The 23,789-nt window shown below is 43.0% G+C and overlaps 1 protein-coding gene across 16 annotated transcripts in view; it reads left to right on the forward strand.

The window, feature by feature from the left end:
• ATG7 (autophagy related 7) overlaps positions 1 to 23,789 on the forward strand; it is a 267,087-nt gene that overhangs the window by 707 nt on the left and 242,591 nt on the right. For 5 of the 16 annotated variants that reach the window (XM_005547834.4, XM_045384720.2, XM_065539503.1 and 2 more), the window contains exons 2-3: positions 20,500 to 20,672; positions 21,179 to 21,233. In XM_005547834.4, the coding sequence (XP_005547891.3) occupies positions 20,513 to 20,672; positions 21,179 to 21,233 (215 nt within the window). In that variant the 5' untranslated portion in view covers positions 20,500 to 20,512. Of the gene's footprint in view, positions 1 to 9,090; positions 9,336 to 20,499; positions 20,673 to 21,178; positions 21,234 to 23,789 lie in introns of all 16 variants that reach the window. The other 11 variants (XM_005547835.4, XM_074032982.1, XM_074032981.1 and 8 more) reach the window with 5 other exon arrangements.

Below are 23,789 nucleotides of genomic sequence, written 5' to 3' on the forward strand. Positions count from 1 at the left end.
GCGTGCAATTACCTGATTTTTAAACACTGGCGACTGATGCCATTTTTAAAAAATTGGCAAGTAATTCTGTTTTTTAAAAACATTGGCAACTCAATTTTTACAAAACGCTGTTCAGCTGTAACCAGTCATATCTGTGGCTGCCAGTTTGGGACCTGTGGATCCCAGGCTCCCTTTTTCATTGTCTACTTAGATTTTTTTCTCTGACACCTCTGCCCACTGGCCAGATATCTTCAGTGGCAGAAAGCTTTCTACTTCTGGTTGCTCCTGTTTGGTCCTTCCCCAGTTCTGAGTCTTAGGTTGAGCTGAAAGCAGCTACTCAGTAGTCTTAGCTCACTGTTCCTTCTTTAGGCTCTTGGAATCATCCCTGCATTTAATTGCCCTATACATCATTGAAAGCTGCTAGTTTGTCGTCTTCCTCTCACTTTTTCTTCTCTAGGCTAAGCATATTTAACGTATTTGCTGATAGTAAACTTAACGACGACAGCAAATTTTGTCGTGTTTTGTTATATCCCCAGCATATAGAGCAATGCCTAGCATTTTATATATGCTCAATACATATTTGTTGGATGAATGAATGAAACACGTATTTGCCTGTTATTGCCTGGCATTATTGTGGGCACTGGTGATCTATCAGTAAAATAAGATGAAAAAGAACCCTGTTTCATGGCACCTTCTAATAATAGTGGTGGTGCCAGCGGGGGCGGCATTGTCAATGAGGGTTGGTAGGTGTTTCAGATTCTGAAACGTACTACAAAAAGAAACAGGGTCATGGGATGGAGAGTAATTGGGGGAAGCATAAAAGCTAGCTGGTCAGGGATAGCTTCCCTGAGGAAATGACCTAACACTTGAATAAAAAAAAGGCCAGTCTTGGAATGGCTCATGTTGCTGAACTGCTCTCCCATCCCCCAACGCTGCTCCAGTCTTGTTAAGCTGCTTGCAGGTGTGTCTCACCTATAGCCCTTTGCTTCTGCTGCTTAGAACATCTCCCCTTCCCCTTCCGTTTATCTTGGCCAGCTCCTTCCTGCCCTCATGTGACATGATTTTGAAATCCTTTAAGAGCTGAGTACTGGACTTTCCATTATTCAACCATAGGTTCCCTTTTCTGTTCCCAGCCAGCATCTCATTATAGAGAATAAACATTTATTGAGCTTCAGCTGTGTGTCTGGCACTGCACTGCAAGCTGGGAATACAAAAATGAGTAAGATACACATCCCTGTCCCCAAAGAGTTTACCTTTTTTTAAGTCAAGGAGATAGCAACGGTATGGTATGGAGCTATTACGGAGGTTTGGTAGAGGATAACTTAGGGTACTCATAAGTCAGGCTGACTCATCAAAAAAGGTTTCAGTGAGGAAGTGCTGCTTTAGCCAAGACCTAAAGGATGAATAAGATTTTACAGGTGAAGAGTGGTTCGAAGTGGTATGAGCAAAGGGCTAGAGGTGAGAATGCATGGCCTGCTTGTGGTTCACCGGAGTGGCAGTGTGGAGGTGTAGGATGAGAGGTGACTGGAAAGGTAAGCACTGGCCACATTGTGAAGGACGCTGTGGACAGTAGATGTTAAGAGCACATAGACTTTGGGATCCAAGATAGCTGCCTGCCAGTATTCGCATTGCCACTGAACTAGTTTTGTGACCCTGGGCAAGTCACTTCCTTTCTAAGCTTCAGTTTCCTCATCTCTATGAAGGGGAAATAAAAACTGAATGAGGTGATATATTACTCACTTGGCACTGGTAGATGATAAATAATAAACAGTAGTCATTAATATTGCCAGGCCTAGAAGTTTGGACTCTAAAATGTGGGGGCGGGGGTGGAGAGCAGGACACTGAAGATTTTAAAACAGGTGAGACATCCTCTCATGTTTTAAATTACCCAGGCAGCAATGTGGTGGTTACACTGGACAGAAGAAGACAAGCAGGGGACCAGTTGGGTACAGTTGCAGTGATCCAGATATCAGGATGAAGATCTGGATGAAGGCAGTGACAGTGGAGATGGAGAGAGGTGGGAGGAGTTGAGAGATTAAGGAGGTGGTATTTGCTGGACTTTGGTAACTGATGGGATGAAACAGAGGAAGGAGACAAGAATCAGTATCTTGGTGGCGGGAGGGCAGAAATGAATTTGCTATGTGGAATTAAGCAGTAACAAAATTCTTTTACTAGTGTCTCTGATTGATTAGCCCTGATCTCTTGATTTTATTTGGAAGTCAGTTTGCCTCTGTCGTCCACTTCTACCCATGGAAATGAAGTTCACCAATGTCTTCCTCTCCTTTTTTTTTTTTTGAGATGGAGTCTCACTCTGTTGCCCAGGCTGGAGTGCAGTGGCGCGATCTGGGCTCACTGCAAGCTCCGCCTCCCAGGTTCACACCATTCTCCTGCCTCAGCCCCCCGAGTAGCTGGGACTACCTGCCGCCATGCCTGGCTAACTTTTTGTATTTTTTTAGTAGAGACGGGGTTTCACTGTTTGCCAGGTGGTCTCGATCTCCTGACCTCGTGATCCGCCCGCCTTGGCCTCCCAAAGTGCTGGGATTACAGGCATAAGCCACCGCTTCCTCTCCTCTTTCTGTCTCCTGATCTCCCCACCCTTCTCCAGTGCGATTAAGGCCTGATTGTATAATCAAGGGACAATAAATACTGGAGGTGCTGCTCTGTTAATTGGTAATCAATATGTATTTCCATGATCTTGGCAGACTAAGGAACAGCCTATTCACTCTGTCTCAGACCAGCTTCAGAATGATCACTTTTGGGATTTCCTCACACCTTCATCCCAGTTACCATCCTTGAACTTGCTCCGGTTTGTCAGCCTCTGTTTGAGTGTGTGGTACAGAAAGGGAGTTCTCTTTCCTTGAGGACTCTAACCATGCAGAGCAAGACTGCACTTTTCTTGTGGTAACCTAAAGCCCTGCCAGCTCCATAGTAGACACATTGTGCTTTTGACACTATTACACTAGTGTGCCACCAAATAGGCCCTCAGCATGGCTCAGCCCTCCCCATATCCTCAGGCAGGTCACTTGCCTGTTTCCCTTTATGTCTTCCACATATTCACTCCTCTTCCACATATTCATTCCTCTCCTCAACCTCCTACCTTGACTTTTGCTCCACTAAGTTGCAGCCATCAATTAAGGCGTCTCAACTTCCTCTTCTATCCTTTGCCAGCTGATCTTTAGCTGACCCTATCCTTTTGCCTTTAATTCTATGAAAGAAATGGTGTTTAAGACTAAGTCCTCTATTTGTGCTTGAGATCCTATCTCCTCCTTTGCCTCAAGGACTGGGTTCCATCATTTGTTCATTTTCTTTCCTGTTTCATCAACCCTTCTCATTTAAATATTCTCTGTTTACTCTCGTTTTGGAAAAAACAAAAACCCTCCGATTAACCTATGCTGCACCCTGTCCCGCCTCTTTTACCCAGCCACCTTTCTTGGAAGAGTTATCTAGAGTTGCTACCTCTACTTCCCTAAGTCATGGCTACAATCTTGCTCTCGTCCCACCACTCCCCAAAGTCATCAGACCTCGACATAGCCAGAATACCTGATCACTTTTCCTTCCTTATTTTTCTTGGCACATCTGACATTGCTGACCTTGCCCCTCACTTAGGAAAACCCAGTCTTACTTTGTATTATCTCTCTGGCCATTTGTCCCGCAGTTTCCATTGTGGGCTCTTTTCTTCCCCTTTGTCCCTCACATGCCATTTTTTGCCAAGACTCTGCCCTCTACTATGTTCTTTTCAACCCCAGCTTCAAACTTGTTTATATGCTCATGACCCCTGTTCTGTATCATGAGCCCAGATCTCTCCTGAGTGCTACCCTCAAACTCAAGTCTAAAACTAAGCTCCTCATCTTCCCTTTGAACCTGCCGTTCTTTCTCTGTTCTTAAAGCTTGCCAATTCCCCTCCTTCCATTTAGTCATCCAAAACAGAACCCTGAGAGTCATCTCAGACTCTTCCTCTGGTACTATCCCTCCTTTCCATCTTCCAAGCCCAGGCATTCATCAGAGTTCTATAGATTTGACTTTGTTGCTATCTCCTGACACACATCGCCTCCATTTCCTCCCTTGCTCCCTCAGTTCAGGCCCCCCTCCCTTCCCACCTGTCTTTCTGCACAGCCTCCCAGCTGGTTGCCCTGCCTCAGGAGTCCAGTCCTTACTGCTATGGATTGCCTTTACTACGATAGAGATCTATGCAGAAATACAAATGCATAGCTTTTCACATAAGGCTTTTCATGATATAGCCTTTGCCTGCTTTTATGGCATGGTCCATCTACTCTGCCCCATGTGCCTCTGCTTGCTGCCATATAGAACTCTATTGGGGGAACCTGCCCCCAATATTTCACCGTAGGTTCTTTCTATTTTCCGTAAGTGTCAGCCGGCTGAGAAATAGAAAGAGTACGAAGAGGAATTTTACAGCTAGGCCTCCGGGGGTGACATCACATATCGGTAGGACTGTGATGCCCACCTGAGCTGCAAAACCAGCAGGTTTTTATTAAGGACTTCAAAAGGGGAGGAGCTATACGAATAGGGAGTAGGTCACAAAGATCACATGCTTCAGAGGGCAAAAAGGAGAACAAAGATCACATGCTTCTGAGGAAACAGGTCAAGGACAAAATCAGAAACTCCTGATAAGGGTCTTTGTTCAGCGGTGCACATATTATCTTGATAAACATCTTAAACAACAGAAAGCAGGGTTTGAGAGCAGAGAACCAGTCTGACCTCAAATTTACCAGGGCAGGGTTTCCCAATCCTAGTAAGCCTGAGGGTACTGCAGGAGACCAGGGCGAATTTCAGTCCTTATCTCAACCTCATGAGACAGACACTTCCAGAGTCGCCATTTATAGACCTCCCTCCAGGAATGCTTTCCTTTCCCAGGGTCTTAATTATTAATATTTCTTGCTAGGAAAAGAACTTAGTAATATCTTCCCTACTTGCACGTCCATTTATAGGCTCTCTGCAAGAGGAAAATTATGGCTGTATTCTGCCTGACACTGCAGGCAGTGAGACCTTATGGTTGTCTTCCCTTGTTCCATGAAAATCACTCTTATTCTGTTCTTTTTCAATGTGCACTGATTTCATATTGTTTAAACACACGTTTTACAATAAGTTTGTACAGTTAACACAATAGTGGTCCTGAGGTGATGTACATTCTCAGTTTATGAAGGTAACAGGGTTAAGAGATTAAAGTAAATACAGGCATAAGAAATTATAAAAGTATTAATTTTTGGAACTGATAAATGTCCATATTAAAATGAAATCTTCAGAATTTATGTTCAGAGATTGAAGTAAAGGCAGGTGTAAGAAATTATAAAAGTATTATTTGGGAACTGATATATGCCCATATTAAAATGAAATCTTCACAATTTATGTTCCTCTGCCACTGCTCCAGCTGGTCCCTCGGTTCGGGGTCCCTGACTTTCTGCAACAGAACTCATTTGTATTTTCTCAAACATACCATCCTGGTTCATTCATTTATTGTTTCAGTCATCAACAAGTATTTATTGGGCACCTATGAGGTGCTAAGACTGGTGTTAGAAAAACAACGATGAATAGGGGAAAATCAGAAGCTGACACGGTTCCTTTCTCATAGAATTTTCATTTATTCATTGTTTCAGTCATCAGGTATTTATTGGGCACCTATGAGGTGCTAAGTCAGGTGCTAGAAAAACATTGATGAATGTGGGAAAATGGGAAGCTGACATTTTTCCTTTCTCATAGAATTTTTATTCTACCGAGGAGGATAACTGCGTATGTGCTATGAAGGTGAGGTAGTTGGTGCTTTTTGAGGACTAGAATACAGGAGGATCAACCTAATCAGAAGCTGAGGGAGTCAGGGAAGGCTTCCCTCAGAAGTGATGATTGAGCTGTGATTTGAAAAGTGAGCAAAGAAAATCACTAGATGATGGATATGTGGAGGTGGCCAAGAAAATTCTAAGCTTATGCAGAGGCCATGGGGTGTTTCTGTAGTTGATGTGGAGCTGAGTCAGCTTCCTTCCTTTGCCTGGAGAGTCCCCAGTTCCTGCCTCTAGCCTCCTAATCCAGGGGTCCTTGCGTGGGGCTAGTGCTGCCATCTAACCCCCCCCGCCCGCCCCTTTCCCAACCATCAACAGCGAGTTTGGAAGTTTGTGGAGCTGTTCTATTTTGCTTTGTTTTGTGACATTGACCAGAGGGCATTACTGCATTTATTGAGAGAGAGCCAGAGATGCTCAACATTCTGCAATGTGCAGGAATAGCTCTAAACAAAAAAGAATTGTCCCATCCAACATGCCAATAGGGCCCCTGTTGAGAATCTACTTGGATGTTCTTAACACCTTGGCTTAAGGGTTTCTATAGGACATTCTTAAAACCTTGGCTTGGCCAGGTGTGGTGGCTCCCACCGGTAATCCCAGCACTTTGGGAGGCTGAAGTGGCCAGATCACAAGGTCAGGAGTTCGAGACCAGCTTGACCAACATAGTAAAACCCCGTCTCTACTAAAAATACAAAAATTAGCCAGGCATGTTGGTGGGTGCCTGTAATCCCAGCTCCTCAGGAGGCTGAGGCAGGAGAAACGCTTGAACCCAGGAGGCGGAGGTTGCAGTGAGCCGAAATTGCGCCACCGCACTCCAGCCTGGGTGACAGAGCAAGACTCTGTCTTAAGACTCCATCTCAAAAACAAACAAACAAACAAACAAACACACCTTAGCTTAAGGGTTTCTATAGGAAACACTGTTGCCTCATCAGTCTAATTTAGATGTCCTTCCTCCTGTAACATTTTATACCAACACCAGGCTACACTGTATTTGTTTTACCTCCAAATTGCTATACTCTGATTCCTCTTCTGTTTTGCCGTCTGTTTTGGCTTCAAAATTGTTAGCTCTTTAAAGGTGGGGACCGTAGTTTTTTTTTGCCATTGAACCCTGAAATGTAGCACAGGGACAAGTATATAATGTAACTGTTTATTGAAGAAATAACTATAATGGAAACCCCAATTTCTTTTCTTTTCTTTTCTTTTGAGGCAGAGTCTTGCTCTATCACCCAGGCTGGAGTGCAGTAGTGCGATCTCAGCTCACTGCAACCTCCGCCTCCCGGGTTCAAGCAATTCTCAACCTTCAGCCTTCCAAGTAGCTGGGATTATGGGCACCTGCCACCATGCCCGGCCCTTTTTTGTGTTTTTAGTAGAGACAGGGTTTCGCCATGTTGGCCAGGCATGTTACTGGTAAACAATATGATGTTAGTCCTGCTTTTTGAGTGCCTCCTATGGGCCAGATGTATGCATTTTCTAGTTGAATCCTCACAATAATTCTGCACAGTAGGTGGTATCCCTGTCTAACAGAAGAGGAAACAGACTCGGAGAAGTTGAATGACGTGTCCAAGGTGGTGTGGCTAGAAAGTAGCAGAGGCAGAATGTGAACTCAGGTCTCTCTGGCTTATGAACCTATGCTCTTTCCGGTCTAGTAGACCATCTGCCTTGTCCAATTGTTTTCTTGAACTTAGATTTAAAGCCCTAGATTTACTGCTATAAAATTTCAAATCTTGTTAAAATAGGCCTGCCATTCCAGATGGTCGGAATCTTTTTTTATCCTGAATTTTAGTCACTTATATTGCCTGTTTCTTCTTGTGTCATGATGTGTATGAAACTGATAAGCAAATCTATATCATTATCCAAGCTATTGGTAAAATATGGCAATAAGAATATTGACTATATTTATTTATTTGCCTATTCCCCCTGCTTTTAGCCCCAGCATAGGGTTCAGTGCACATGAAATACTTAGTAAATGTTGATAAATATTCATTCATGTGAATAAATAAAATAAATTGGACAGGCCCAGAGACCAAGCCAAAGACCTGCTGCTATTAGCTCCTTTCTAATTAACATTAATTAATTCAGTAACCAAGATCCTTTGAATAAGATTATTTTACCAGTTCTTAATCCCTCTAATTATGTCAGGATTCAATTCCTGTATCTTCATCTTGTCTACCGGGATTTCTAGAGCAACCTTGTGAGAGACATTTCTGAGACCTGTGTGTCCTGTGTCTATGATTCTTCCCTGATCAAGGTAGGAATGCAGTTACTCTGTCATGACTTTTTCTTAGAGAAACCATATTGGCCTCTTGTGATGACTTAGGGCTGCCTCATACAGTTATGTAGGCTGTGCACTGCACAAGAGGCCACATCAAAGGGCGTTCCATTTATATCGTAGGTATTGTGGGTGCACTTTTGTAATGACAGTGGCAGAGAAGGCTACTATGTCTTGAGCTAACCTAATCAGTATATTACAACATTTCTCTAAAGGAAGTAAAATCTTGAAACGGGTGTAATTTTCTGATTGTACAAAGGTGCTAAGTGGACTAGAGTGGCCCATATGGGCCTATCCTGGGAGCAAAACTTCCATCCAGTGGTCTTTAGAACCCATCTTTATTCTTATCTTTGAAAAATCAGGCTGGCACGGTGGCTCACATCTGTAATCCCAGTACTTTGGGAGGCTGAGGCAGGTGGATCGCCCGAGGTCAGGAATTTGAAACCAGCCTGGCCAAAATAGTGAAACCCTATCTCTACTAAAAATATAAAAAATTAGCTGGGCGTAATGACGGGCGCCTGTAATCCCAGCTACTCGGGAGGCTGAGGCAGGAGAATCGCTTGAACGTGGGAGGTGGAGGTTGCAGTGAGCTGAGATGCCATTGCACTCCAACCTGGGCAACAAGAGTGAAACTCTGTATCGAAAAAAAAAAAAAAGAAAAGAAAAAAAGAAAAATCAAACATTTTGAAAATCTGAAATCAGGCCTTTGTTCGAGCCAGTTTTTCAGTACCTCTCCCATTTCTTAGGATTCTTTAAAGATCACCAGAAATGAAAACCACAGAGATGTTGTTTTGTAGAAGCAAGCCTTCATAACTCAGCCAGCTTTTAGGAAACCATCTTAGATTTTAGTTGTTGGTTGGCATAGGGCTCCACAGTGATTCAGACGAATCCAGGTGACTGTCTCTCAGATGAACAGAGGAATGGGCAACACCGTTGATCAGTGGAGGTAACAAAAGGACTCAGAAGGAGACACACTGCCCTCCATCTTCCTGGCAGTATTACTTCCTCTCTCCTCTTTCCCACATTTTCTCAGCTGTCACTATCCCTCCCATGTAGGCTTCTCAAACCCCATAATGCTGGTATCCAGTGCATCCATTCTCAAAAACTCAGGCTGATGGACACCAGATTGCATGTGAAGGTGAAAGATATTATAGCAGAAGGAAACCAAAATAAAAGAAAAACAGCTCCTGGAAGTAACCAATGAGAAGGACAGATAGAGTTTGAAGACTGTGGATGTGACTGCTTGTTCCCTGGTTGACCCACTGAAGAAGAAATCCCGTTGATTCAGAGGTGGCTCGGAGGTGAGGAGGACAACTCACCCATCATAGCAATTTTCCTAACTGCCAGTGTGATCAGCTGTTACCACAGAAATCACCAGAAAGCACAGTCACAGACCCATTTGTCTGGCTTGATGACTTGATGTCTTGTGGAGATGTTAGTTTGGCTCAGGGACATCTTGACTCTAATGCAACTTTTAAAAGGAAGTGAGGTTTCCATACCCAGCTGGTTTCCCTGTAGGAGTCCTGAGTTCTCATCTTCCGGTAGAGCCTACTCTTTCTTCTAAGTTTAGAACTTTTTTCCTTCTTTTGGAAGAGAAGGCTTTAAACCTCCCTCTTTAACAGCCTTGCAGATTGTTTCCGAAACTCATGAGGTTGCAGAAGCATCATTTGTCTATAAAATGTACATTGGCTCCATATGCCAAAGCAGCCCCCTCCCAACTCCTGGTGATTTCCACCTCCTTTTTACACATCAGCAGCTAAGAACATATGCTGTTTGTCAGCGGGACTTGGTCATGTGGTTTGGTGCTTATTTTAATGACTGCCAGAGCTTGCAGCCCCGCAGCTGGGAAAATGAGAATAGAAGCCTGCTCTATGTGTTCCATTTTGGCCCAGAGAAGGCACTTCAGGGCCAAATTGCAGTTATTCTGGCACTTCTGCTAAGTGAATGGCCCCACATGGGCTCAGAGAAATCGGACACTGAGTGCTCGCTGCCCTTTAGAACTTGTTCTTTTGGACTTCATGATGACCTGTAGTGGGAGACTGACCATTTCCTTTTAATTAAGCCTCTGTTGTGATTGCAGTGCCCTTTTGAGGGAGGTATGCTTTAAATGAGGTGTGTTTTAGGCAGAGGAAATTTTCATAGCATGGGGAATAGGAACCACAGTCAGGCATTGTTGGCTAATATGGGGCAGCGACAAGAAAAACTACCAGCAGCTACCGTTTATTGACTGCTTGCTGTATGCCAGGCACTGTAATAAGCACGTCACAAACATTTAGCCCTCCCAGCAAGTTCTGGAGTAGGTATACCTGTCTTTATCTTACACCTGAGTAAATCCAGGTGCAGGGGGGTGAAGGAACCCACCCTAACCTGCCTTAGGCTTCTCAGCCAATGGGAGGTGGAGGTGGAATCCACACTCGGGTTTATCTGACTGAAGGACCGGATACCTGACTGCATTACATTACCTCTGCTTTTAGCATCCTTTCCCTGAACCATTAAAAACTCCCCTGCTCATGGTGGACACGGTGGCTCACTCCTATAATCCTAGCACTTTGGGAGGCCAAAGCAGGTGGATCACCTGGGGTCAGGAGTTCGAGACCAGCCTGGCCAACATAATGAAACCCTACTAAAAATACAAAAATTAGCTGGGCATGGTGGCGCATGACGGAGGTTGCAGTGAGCTGAGATCACGCCATTGCACTCCAGCCTGGATGACAGAGCGAGACTCCGTCTCAAAAACAAACAGAAAAAAACTCCCCTGCTCTCCTAAAGCAAACAGACAAAAAACTAAAACGCACACTGAAAAATTAGAGTGTGATAATTTTTAACATTGTCAGACTGGTTTATGGAAACTAGTGGCCTATGTGTCTAGTTTCCCCTAAAGACAGGTTCTTTTTGTTTTTGTTTTGTTTGCTTGTGTGTTTGTTTTAGATGGATCCTCGCTCTGTTGCCCAGACTGGAGTGCAGTGGTGCGATCTCTGCTCGCTGCAAGCTCCGCCTCCCGGGTTCACACCATTCTCCTGCCTCAACCTCCCGAATAGCGGGGACTACAGGTGCCCGCTACCACGCCCGGCTAATTTTTTGTATTTTTAGTAGAGACGGGGTTTCACCGTGTTAGCCAGGATGGTCCTGACCTCCTGACCTCGTGATCCACCCGCCTCGGCCTCCCAAAGTGCTGGGATTATAGGCATGAGCCACCGCACCTGGCTTTGTTTTTTTGCTTTTTTCTCTCCCTCTGTTGTTTATTTTCTACAATTACTTCTTCACTTTAAAGTGAATTACTTCTTCATTTAAAAAATCCTGTATTTCTTCATTTAAAAAATATCCTACACGTCTTCATTTTAAAAAATTCTACACTGGCTTGATAATTGCTGTGTCCAATCCTAGAGGGAGAATGGTTGGGCAGTCTCACTCCAGGAAGCACTTCTGCTTCAATTAATTCTATAAGCAGCCAGGCCCAAATACTTCCATCCTTAGCTTCTTTAATCACAAAATGTCAGAAAACTTTATGGAAATGATTTCCCATTTAGGCTCCTTATTTAGAGTAATGAATTGCTTTTTACCAAAGCTAAATTTAAGTAGGTCATCTGTTAACTGTTGGGTTCTCTTCGTAGGACTGGTATAGTTTAAAGATAGGAGTTTTATTCGACTTTTTTATTTTATTTTATTTTTCGAGACAGGGTCTTGCTCTGTTGCCCAGGCTGGAATACAGTGGTGCAGTCATGGCTCACTGCAGCCTGGATTACCTGGGCTCAGGTGATCCTCCCGTCTCAGCCTTCTGAGTAGTCGGGACCACAGGTGTGCACCACCACTCCATAATAATTTTTAAAAATTATTTGTAGAGATGGGGGTCTCACTATGTTGCCCAGACTGGTCTTGAACCCCTGGGCTCAAGTGATCATCCTGCTTTGGCCTCCCAAAGTGCTAGAATTACAAGTGTGAGCCACTGTGCCTGGCCTTTTTTTTTTTTTTTTTTTTTTTTAATTCCTTCCTGAGACAGGTTCTCACTCTGTCACTCAGGCTGGAGTGCGGTGGCACAATCATGGCTCACTGCAGACTCAGTCTCCTGGGTTCAGGTGATCCTCTCACCTCAGCCTCCCAAGTAGCTGGGACTACAGGTGCCTGGCAAATTTTTTAATTTTTTGTGGAGATGGGGGCCCACTGTGTTGCCCAGGCTGGTCTTGAACTCCTGGGCTCAAGCAATCCTCCTGCTTCAGCCTCCCAAAATGCGGGGATTACAGGTGTGAGCCGCTGCACCTGGCCCTATTTTACTTCTTTATTCATGGATAACACACATAAAGTGCACTGATTGCAAATGGTTAGCCTGTGGCTTTTTACATAGGTATATGCCTTGTAACCACCACCCAGCTCAAGATATAGAATATTTCCATCTCCCCAGGAGCCTTCCTCATGGCCTTCTCTGTCAGTAGCCCCACCTCACCCTGTAATCACCATTCTAACTTCTGTCAGGTTGGTTGGTTTTGCCTGTTGAACAAAGTATAAAGCTGTGTGTGTCTGGGTGATAAAATTGTTCTTACTATTTTATTTTGGAACAGTTTCAAACTTACAGAAATACTATAAGAATAAGACAGAGACCTTCCATTTATCCATCTCCCAGAGATTCCCATTCAGTTTTAGTCCCAATAATGCGCTTTTATAGTGGAGCATCATTCCAGGATCACACGTGGCCCCCAGCTGTCACGTCTTTGTGGTGTCATTCAATCTGGGACAACTCCTTGTCTTCCTTTGACTTTTAAGACCTTGTCACTTTTGAAGACTATAATCCTGGTCATTTTGTAGAATGTTTTTCAGCTTGGGTTTATCTGATGTTTCCTCCCATGAGATCCAGGTTGTGTATTTTCATCCGAACACTACAGATGCTGTGTTCTTTCCATGGCATTCTATCAGATAGCACACAGTGTCTGTTTGTCACGTTGCTGCTGATGTTAACTTTAATCTCTTCATTAAAATGCTATCTTAATGACCAGATATTGTCACTAGTAGCTACTGGAACTCTTTCAGAAAGAAACATTTATTCTTGACTACTTTCATATGCAGTTGAGTAAGGTTTTATTTGCACTGATTTGTGTATGCATGTTTCCTGCCCGCCAAAGTCTTTGTCCTGAAAAAACAATAGTAGGTTTAGAGACCTAAGTTATATGGCATATCGTCATATGTTCTTCATTCCTTACTCCATATTCTGTGGTAATTAGCTTCTGGGGTTTGTTCTCATAGTCATAGAAGTTTGGATTATTTCTTTCTTTTGTTTCTTTTGGGGAGGATATCTATAGAAAGTTCCTTGTTGTTTTGTGTGGTTTTTTTTTCTTTTCTGAGACAGGTCTGGCTCTGTCACCTAGGCTGGAGTGCAGTGGTGCTGTCTTGGCTTACTGGAGCCTTAATCTCCCGGGCTTAAGCGATCCTCTGCCTGAGTCTCCCAAGTAGCTGGGAACACAGGTACATGCCACCACCATTACCAGCTAACTTTTTAATTTTTTTTCGTAGAGAAGGAATGTTGCCCATGTTGCCCAGGCTGTTCTCAAACTCCTGAGCTCAAGCTGTCCTCCCGCCTTAGACCCTCAAAGTGCTGGGATTGTAGGTGTGAGCCACCACACCCAACCTTTTATTATTATTATTATTTTTATTTGTAAATTAATTTTTTCTAGAGATGGTGTCCTGCTATGTTGCCCAGGCTGGTCATGAACTCCTGTCCCCAAGCAGTCCTCCTGCCTCAGCCTCCCAAAGTGCTGGAATGCAGGTGTGAGCCACTGTGTCTGGCTGATAAAAGGTTTCTAAAATTCATCCTAGTAATGTTTGAGAGCCACTCTGCAAGGAACTAGGGACATTGAAAGGAATATGACCCAGGATCTATATTTGTAGAATTTACAATCGAGTTTGGTGGAGGCAAACAGGTAAGCAAAGAGTTGAAAAACAATACCAATTGTCTAGGTGGCTTAGAGCCACGAGTGATTAAGTATAGCTGCCAGGGGAGGAGTATGAGGGGAGTAAAGACAGGCAAGGCACCTCTGAGAAGGCTTTCCCGAGCAGGTCACCTCTGAGCTGGCTTTTCAAAATGCCAGGCAGTCACAGAAGCAAGGCGAGGGAGAACAGGGAACACTTTTCAGACATAGGGGCGGTCGGTTCTAGGCCATGGGGGCCCGAGAGCCACTGTTAAGGAGCATCAAGTCACAGGTGAGGAGTGATAGGGCTGCGGGGTAGGACTAGAAAAGTCAGAAGGCAACAACAGGGGTCTGGGAGAAAGCATAAGGAAACCATCAGAGGTGTAGTCATATGCCTGCTTAGGATGTAGAATGCTGCTGATGCAGTCTTTCCGGAACGTTATGAGCCTCAATAAATATCAAATGAGCTTCGTCTTGGCTTAATGATGCTGAGAGATGTGTGAATGTTTTGAGTAGACTATATTTACCAGTTCATAAAGAAGTATTTGCAGCGTTACAAGGTGCCTATTGCAGACCAGCAGATGTGGCCTTAGAATCGGGCCTTCGCCCTCAGCAGCCCTCACTGATCTTTACTGCCCTTTAAAAAGATTATGCCAAAGATGTCAGTCTCCTTCAAAACAAAATACGTTATTGGCACCTTCAAAGAATCAAAGGATAATAGGTTTGGAAGATCATTTAGTCCAGAGGTCAGCAAACTACAGCCTGTGGGTCAGATCCTGCCTGAGGCCTTTTTTTGTGTAGTCCAGGAACTACGAATGTTTTTTGCATTTTTTTAAGGGTTGTAAAAAAATAAAATACACAACAGACTGTTTGAGGCCTGCAGTGCCTTAAAATATTTACTATCTGGCCCTCTTCAGGAAAAGCTTGCAAAACCCGGGTCTTGTTTGACTGCCTGATACAGTAATGCTTTGTGCAGTATTACATGGCAAATAATCATCCAATATATGCTTGAACACTTCTACTAATGGAGAGCTCATTGTCTCTCTGATCTATTTCCTGTTTGGACAATTCAAGCTATTAGTAAGTTTTAAACTCTGCCGAAATTTATCTTACTATATAGCATCTATCCATTGGCCCTTTGTGGGAAAAGAGAGCTATTATTTCATTTCAATCTTTACTGAGCTCTTAATATGATCCAGGCACTGTGCTCAGTCCTGAAGAAAGATGAGTAAGACATGGTTCTTGTTTCAGGAATCTTCCAGCTATGATTTCTTGGAACCAAAGCAGTCGAACTGCTAGTCTTTTTCTCTCTCTCTTTGTCTTCTTCTTGCCATTGGGTTAGGACTTTTTTCTTTAATTATTTTAGTTATTTCTATATTGTTATTTTATATACATAATACAAACTTTAAGAGGCAAAAAAGGTCCTGCAGTGAAAATAAGTCTCCCTACACTCCTCTCTCCTGACCCTCTAGCAGCCTTCTTCGGAGGCAAACACCACTGAACGTTTCCTGTGGGGATTTGATCTTAAAAAACAAAAGATTTAGGTCCATTTGGACAGAAACTTTTGATAAGTACTCATTCAGTGACATTTTCTGAGCTCCTACTCATGCTGAGTGACTCAGTTTTATTTTCATTAAAGTCTGAAATTTGCACCAAGTTTGGGTGGCAGACACAGCCCCAGGGGGGTTGTATTGGTTAACCACACACCCTGCTATTTCAGTTTAATCTTGACTGAACTTCTTGGCCACTGCAGGCTTTCTTACACTGCTAGAGTTCTTGTTCATTACAGTGTTGAATCCCTATCAAAACCTTTCCTGTTTAATTGGCAGTGACACAATCCCATCTTGTGTAACTCCTGGGTTTCACATCCTGAAATAGTTTGAAATAAAATTGAAACACACTTACATTGATGCCTATGTTAATTTCTTTCCTTGACTGTGTCTGAATATAATGTTGAAGTGTGATAGAAACAATCCTTTGTCTTTCTAAGCTAAGCAGAGGCCGAAGTTTCACTTGCACTGTCCAGGGTTATACAGGCAAGCCTTATTTCAGGAAGTAAGTAATGTTTGGATTTAGATTAGTGACACATGAATAACTACGTAGGACTCACTTCCCCCCAAATTCCCCTCCGACCATTACTTCTTAAATCTTCCCTTCCAGCTTAAGGACTATAGTGATGTGACATAGATGTATATGTTCCTAAGTGATACCTTTACCATAGATTGTCCTATTTAGGTATTTCCAGAAGATTCCTCATCATGCTGCTGTGCAACTTAAGACTTTTCTGTTTTCAGCCTGTCATGGAACAGTTTCAGCAGCTGAACATCAACTATATCCTCTTGTGAAATAGGCCCTTGGGTTCTGTTCACAATTTCCCTAGGCCAAATAAGTCAGAAATATTTAAATGATGTGCCTCTTATGCAAATTACTTTTGTGCAATCATGGCTCACTGCAGCCTCAACCTCCTGGTGGGCTCAAGCTATCTTCCTACCTCAGCTTCCCGAGTAGTTGGGACTACAGGTGTGCCCTGCAATACCCGGCAAATTTTAAAATTTTTTTGTAGAAATGGAGTCTCACCATGTTGCCCAGGCTGGTCTCAAACTCCTGGGCTCAAGTGATCCTCCTGCGTCAGCCTCCCAGAGAGTTATGATTACAAGCATGGACCACTGCACTGGGCCTTTTTTTTTTGTCTCTCTCTGTAAAAGTAGTTTATTTGTTTCTGTTTACAAAGTACAGGGAAGGAACAAGGGCAATACCTGGAACCCCTTTGGTTGCACATTTTCCCAGTCTCTGCTTCTATAAATAATGTTTGTACAACAGCAAACTCATATCCTCCCCGTGTGTTTTCTCACATCCTAGCAGGTGCAGTCTATAGTATATGACCAGGTGGGAAATAGATGCCTCATTCACAGGGTAGGGCTGCCCTCCAATTAGTGTTCCAGCTCACTTTTGCTAATATTGAAACAGAAGTAACTAGTTGTTCTTATAAACTGTCTTATGAACAAGTAAGTCATGGCAAATTATGTCTGCACAACTCCTAGAATTGTTTCAGATAACTACAGAAAGGCAGTGACTAAGGCCCTTTCCTCTTTCACATCTAAGTCCCAGGCTGCCTTCGGTACCTGGGCTGCCGCCTGGGTCCCCCACATCCCAGTGCGGTGATGGAGGAGGGGCAGGCCAGGCCAAGCGTGAGGAATAAGAAGTCTTTATTGGGCTCAGACCAGGAGCCCATGGTCTTGAGGACCTCTGTATTCATCAGTTTTCTTCACATTCTCTTTCGCCTGTTTCTGCAGCCTCATGGGCTGTTTTTACTTCTGGTAGTGGATCTTGGCCTTCTCCTTCCTCTTCTCCAGGTAGCTGTCACTGACTACCAACCTCGTGACCAGCACTGACCAACCAACCTCGTGAACCAGCCACCTCTAGATAGGCAGACTTTATTTTAGGCTTCAGACGTACAACCTTGAAGGCACCAGGAACCACCGTCTGCAGTTTATATACAACTGTCTGTTATCTTTTTTTTTTTTTTGAGATGGAGTTTCACTCTTGTTGCCCAGGCTGGAGTACAATGACGCAATCTCGGCTCACTGCAACCTCCGCCTCCTGGGTTCAAGCAGTTCTCCTGCCTCAGCCTCCCGGGTGGCTGGGACTACAGACATGCGCCACCACGCCCAGCTAATTTTGTATTTTTAGTAGAGATGGGGTTTCACCATTTTGTTCAGGCTGGTCTTGAACTCCTGACCTCAGGTGATCCACTTGCCTTGGCCTCCCAAAGTGCTGGGATTATGGGCATGAGCCACCACACCCGGCCTACTGGTTCTATTTCTTTTTACTCCCTAACTGTGGACATTCTCTAGGACTTTGTGGGGCTTTTCTTTCTCTGAGTAACTTCTAAGAGCTGATCATTGTCACCTGTGTGAGCTGTTCTCTCAGTATCCATGTCCAGTTTCCTTGGCTTATCTTTGCCCTGCTGTTGTCCACAGCTGAAAATGTCTTTCATTATTACTCTTCTGAAACTTGCTTTGCCTCTCAAGGGTCTTGTCTTTCACTCAAGCTGCCATTCTCCTAGCCATTCATGGCTTGACACCCCAAGGACTTTATTCTCTCTTTTCATTTCTTGAGTCCACCAAGATACCAATTTAGGTCACCTTTTCTTTTAAATCAGCCCCAACAAGGGTCCCCTCCTTTTCAGTCTTACTCCTCTGCTCTAATCCAGGTCTTCATACATTTTTGGGCTCTTAGCTGATTTCCCTGCCTGCCTCCTTCAAAGCCCTTTACCCACTGCAGAATCATATTCATCATGCCGGACTGCCACTGGCTTCCCACTCCGAAATTTGTTAGCCTTGCATTTGAGGCTTCTCCATAGGTGTTCACCCATGTCACCTGCTCAGCTCTGTGTGTGCTGCTCTTGCACAGCACAGACCGTCCACATGAGGACAGCTGGTTTCATGCGTCCACATTTCTGCCATGAGTATTCCTCTGCTCTTCTTGTTCCTTCTGCCCTCCACCCATCCTCTCCCCCCCACCTTACCCATCCTTTTCAACATCACTCGGTGCCCATCTTATTCACGGTGTCTTTCCCAAGGCTCTGCCCCACATTCATCCCGTTCTTCTTGATTTGAATACCTTTTATGTAGGAGCACTAGCTTTGTATTTCATTATACAGTTTCTATCAATCCAAAGCTCCTTATCTCTAATGCTAAATCCAACAAGTTTGGAAAACTGAAAGCTTTCTAATAGTCTTGGCACAAAACTCAAGCAAAACCTCCCTGAGTAGATATGAGCTGTCTTTTAAAAATGTATCCCATTTGGCCAGGCACAGTGGCTCATGCCTGTAATCCCAGCACTTTGGGAGACTGGGGCAGAAGGATCATGAGTCCAAGAGCTCAAGACCAGCCTGGGCGACATGACAAGACCTGGTCTCTTCTGAAAATACAGAAAAATCAGCCAGTCATGGTGGCCCATGCCTGTAGTCTCAGCCACTCGGGAGGCTGAGGTGGGAGGATTGCTTGAGCTTAGGAGGCTGAGGTTACAGTGAGCCGAGATTGTGCTACTGTACTGCAGCCTGGGCAGCAGAGCATGACCCTGTCTCAAAAAAAAAAAAAAAAAAAAGAAAGTATCCCATATGACTGTTCATATGTTCTGCTGCAGAAATATTTGTATATCTGGTTGTGGGGTAATTGGACAGAAGGGAAAGTGAACAGACCTCATCAATTTGCTTTTTGGAGCTGCCACATTTCTTTAGTATTGTCCTTCTCAAACTGGAGTATGTTACCCCTGAGAGTGTGGAGGGATTATAGAAAGTTACAGCATACATATGCATGATTGCCAGAAAGGTCAAATTTATTAGATGATTTGAGGGGGGAAATGAAATAATAAAATATGTATCATGGCACAAAATACAAAATTTCCATGCATTGAAAAGATAAAATATGAGATTTCAAAGAAATTTAGGTACTGTCGGAGGTGGGGAGAAATGTATCCTCATTATCTGCCTCAGCTAGAGGAGTTAAAGCACTGCTCTCATACAGACAGAATTCTGACAGTTTGGGTTGTTGTATTTCTGAGTAGCGGGATGTAAGATTTTGCACTTGCAGAGTTCTCCAGGACCACACCAGATGGCAAAATCTTCTGAAACAGTGTCTGTGTCGAAGAAGGAATAACAGTAGTGCATCATCAGTCAGACTGACTCAAGGAAGAAAGAAGCATAAACATTAAGGCCACAAAGGATTACTTAGAAAAATCACTGTGTCATCGGTGAAACCCTGTCTCTACCAAAAATACAAAAATTAGCTGGGCCTGGTGGCATGCGCCTGTAGTCCCAGCTGCTTGGGAGGCTGAGGCAGGAGAATTGTTTGAACCCGGGAGGCGGAGGTTGTAGTGAGCCGAGATTGCGCCACTGCACTCCAGCCTGGGTTACAGAGCGAGACTCCATCTCAATTAAAAAAATAAATAAATAAAAGCGTAAACCCGGGAGGCGGAGCTTGCAGTGAGCTGAGATCCGGCCACTGCACTCCAACCTGGGTGACAGAGCGAGACTCCGTCTCAAAAAAAGAAAAAAAAAAAAAAAAAAAAAAAAAGAAAAATCACTGTCGTGAGGAGAATCGGCTTGACAACACAGGCCAATTAGGATGGTTTTCAAAGTTGTGTCTTAGGTGAAATAAGCCAGTCATAAAAACACAAATACTGTATGATTCCATTTACATGAAGTAGTCAGACCCGTATAGACAGAAAGTAGAATGGTGGGTACAAGGTCCTGGAAGAAAGGAAATGGGGAGTTATTGCTTAAAGAGTATAGAGTTCCAGTTTTGCAAGAGGAAAAAGTTCTGGAGATCTGTTTTACAGCATTGTGATTATACTTAATACCACCCAACTGTACACTTCAAAATAATGAAGATGGTAAAGTATATGTTATGTGTTTCTTACCACAATCCAAAAAGAAGTTGTGTCTTAAGGTAGCCTGTAAACATCTCATTACTTTTTGTTTGTTTGAATTAAGCTTTATTACAAGTGTTCTCTCTCATCAGGTTTTGCATGGATATGTTATTTTGCTGTGTTCTGTTTTGTTTTTTAGTAGGCAAGAAATAATGGCAGCAGCTACGGGGGATCCTGGACTCTCTAAACTGCAGTTTGCCCCCTTTAGCAGTGCCTTGGATGTTGGGTTCTGGCATGAGTTGACCCAGAAGAAGCTGAATGAGTATCGGTTGGATGAAGCTCCCAAGGACATTAAGGGTTATTACTACAATGGTAGGTGATTGTAGATTTCATTTTCCATTGTCTTCTGTTATCCTCTCTGTCCTCCAGTATAGTGTCAGCTTTCCTTTAGAAAGAGACAGCCTTGTCTTTTGTAATCAGTGCTCTTCACTAGTTTCTATTTTACTTCCTGACTTTTTGATCTCAGTTCATTTTCATTTATTTTCTCTTGTTGTGGGGAAAAAGAAAGAGAGTAGTGAAACTCAAATTATTAATCCAAATAATACCCATTACTTAGCATTGCTGGGGGAAGAGATTGGAAATATTTTTTTCCATTGAATCTTTTTTATATTCTTGGCAAATGTCTCATATTCACAAGAGCTCTGTCACATTCTGCTATTATCTATCCATACATATATTATCTATGTAGCATAGATAATCAGAAATTGGATGGAGCGCCTTGGGCTCAACAAAGAGAAGAAAACTATTCATAAGCATTTTTGTTATGAATGCTGCTATTTCTGACTTGTCATTGAAAATGTGATAATGCTTCTGTCCAGGTGACTCTGCTGGGCTGCCAGCTCGCTTAACATTGGAGTTCAGTGCTTTTGACATGTGAGTATTTATTTGTTCAAAATCTGAAGTAAAGAACACTACTTTTGGCAAGGAATGAGCATGCTTACCTCCCTCATATGTGGACCACAGGAGGACTAGGGAAGCTCCCGGTGAGCAGAGTCAGCCCCCTTGTGATTCTTTTATACCTCCCATAGAGGTGAATGCTAGATGCTTAGGTCTGTCTGGTTCATTTTTCACCACGTATATCAGAGCCAATTAGGTGCCAGATGCCTTCTAGATTGATTGAGACATAGATAATATCCCTCTTGATTTTGATTGTAGTTAATATTTTGTGATCTTTTCTTGATACCTCTCTCGATTCACTCCTTTAGTTGCTTGTCTATGGGCATTGATCAATGAATGTTTATTAGGCTACTTCTGTATACAAGCCACTGTGCAAGGCATTATAGTGCTATGTAAAGGAATATGATAGATATATCCTTGAAGAATTTTTTTTATCTGCTTGGGAGCTATGGGGAGTTGCTGGAGAGAAGAGACACTTTTTTTTTTTTTTTTTTTTTTTTTTGAGACAGGGTCTCACTCTGTCACCCAGGCTGGAATGCAGTGGCACAATCTCAGCCCACTGCAACCTCTGCCTTCTGAGTTCAAGCTATTCTCGTGCCTCAACCCTCCCAAGCAGCTGGGATTACAAGCACGTGCCATCACGCCTGGCTAATTTTTTTTTTTTCTTGGTAGAGACAGTGTTCACCATATTTGCCAGGCTGATCTCGAACTCCTGACTTCAAGTAATCTGCCTGCCTTGGCGTCTGAAAGTGCTGGGATTACAGAATCGAGCCACCACACCCAGCCAAGAGACACATTTATTGAGCACTTAATTAGGCAGTTTCATAAACATCTGTTCTTTCAGACTTGCCAGGTGTGATTTTTCTCTTTTTCAGATGAGGAAACCATGGGACGAATGGTAAAAATGGCTTGCCCAGGGTCACACCTAGCCAAATTTAGAAAGCAGGGGCAAGAGAAAAAAATGTATTTACAAATGTATTTCTGAAACCCAGTATGAGTAGCTACGGGGATTTTGCTATCTTCTACAGAAATAGAGAAACCAGGAGGGGGATACAAATTTAGGAGGAGACAAGTTTGGTTTAGAATATGTTGAGTTTGAGATGACAGTATCTACTAGAAATGTCCAGGAGGAACTGGAGTTGGGGAGAGAGGATTAGACTAGATTTGGGAGACATCCAGGTAGAGGAGAAAGAGAATAAAGATAGTCTCCAACTTATGGTGGTTTAATGACTTTTTGACTTTATGATGGTGAGAAAGCGATACACATTCAGTGGAAATTATACTTTGTGGACCCATACAGCCATTCTGTTTTTTCACTTTGAGTACAGTATTCAATAAATTACCTGAGATATTCAACACTTTATTATGAAACAGTCTTTGTGTTAAGATGATTTTGCCCAGCTGTAGGCTAATGTAAGTGTTCTGGGCACGTTTAAGAGAGGCTAGACTAAGCTATGTCTGGCAGGTTAGGCGTATTAAATAGAGTTTTTATTTATGATTTTTTTTCAATTTATGGTGAGTTTATCAGGACATGGTAAGTCAAGGAGGATCTGTATAGTATAAGAACAAAAGGTGCAAACAGTGAATGGCTCTGATTAGGGAGGCGAAAGATGATACAGATCTAGCGAAGGACACAGGGGTTGTCAGAGGAAAACCAGAAAAGTGTTATAGAAACCAAAGAAGGAAATGCTTTCTGGAAGGAGAGAGAAACTAACAGTGTCAGAAGCACAGGGGTCAATGCGAGGGCTGTTGTGTTTATTGATTAAGTCATTGCGATCCTTAAGAATTCAGTTTGAGAAAGAGGGTGGAGCTGAAACCATGATGAGGGCCTTTAAGATTATTGAGAATTGAAAAAGGCTATAGTGGTTTTTCTGCTTTATTGTACCTCAGCAATATCAAGATGGGGAATTTTAGGAAGGTGAAGAAGTCTTTATAAGGTCTTTCTGGCTTTTGAAAGTGGCAATAGTCAAATATTAGGATATTTAAAATAAAGTGTCCCTAGAATTTTTTTTAGTCTCAGAAAATCAATACTTTTTTCCCCCTTTATCTCAATTCAGTTGCAAAATTTGAAAGTATGATGTACATCCACAATGAGGTTAGTATTTGTATCTTTAAAAATGTATGTGTTGGTGTTTCTCGTTCCCTTTGGAGCTTTCTTGCTCCATTGTAAATTCCTTGTGGTTACCTGTAAGAAATAAAATCCTAATAATCTCTCTCTTGTTTCAGCAAACTAACTTATTTTGGAGCCATTAAGATATAACGAGGAAAATATTGGAAATGTACAAGCATTAAGTTGTCTGAAGATGGTACGGGGGAGCATCAGTAGTCTGTTTTGTATAATCTGGAGAGCCTCATATTTATCTCAGACTAACCTCACTCCTATCCTTATCCTTCTACTGGACTGCAGTTTTGTTTGTTTTATAAGGTTTTAATGATTTTATTCTTTAGAACAATTAATTAGAAAAACACAGTTCACAGAAGTTAAGTTTGAACTTATTACAAAATGTAAGCATCTTAAACTTCATTAATCTA

The sequence above is a fragment of the Macaca fascicularis genome, chromosome 2, assembly GCF_037993035.2.
Source record: "Macaca fascicularis isolate 582-1 chromosome 2, T2T-MFA8v1.1".
Classification (NCBI taxonomy): Eukaryota; Metazoa; Chordata; class Mammalia; order Primates; family Cercopithecidae; genus Macaca; species Macaca fascicularis.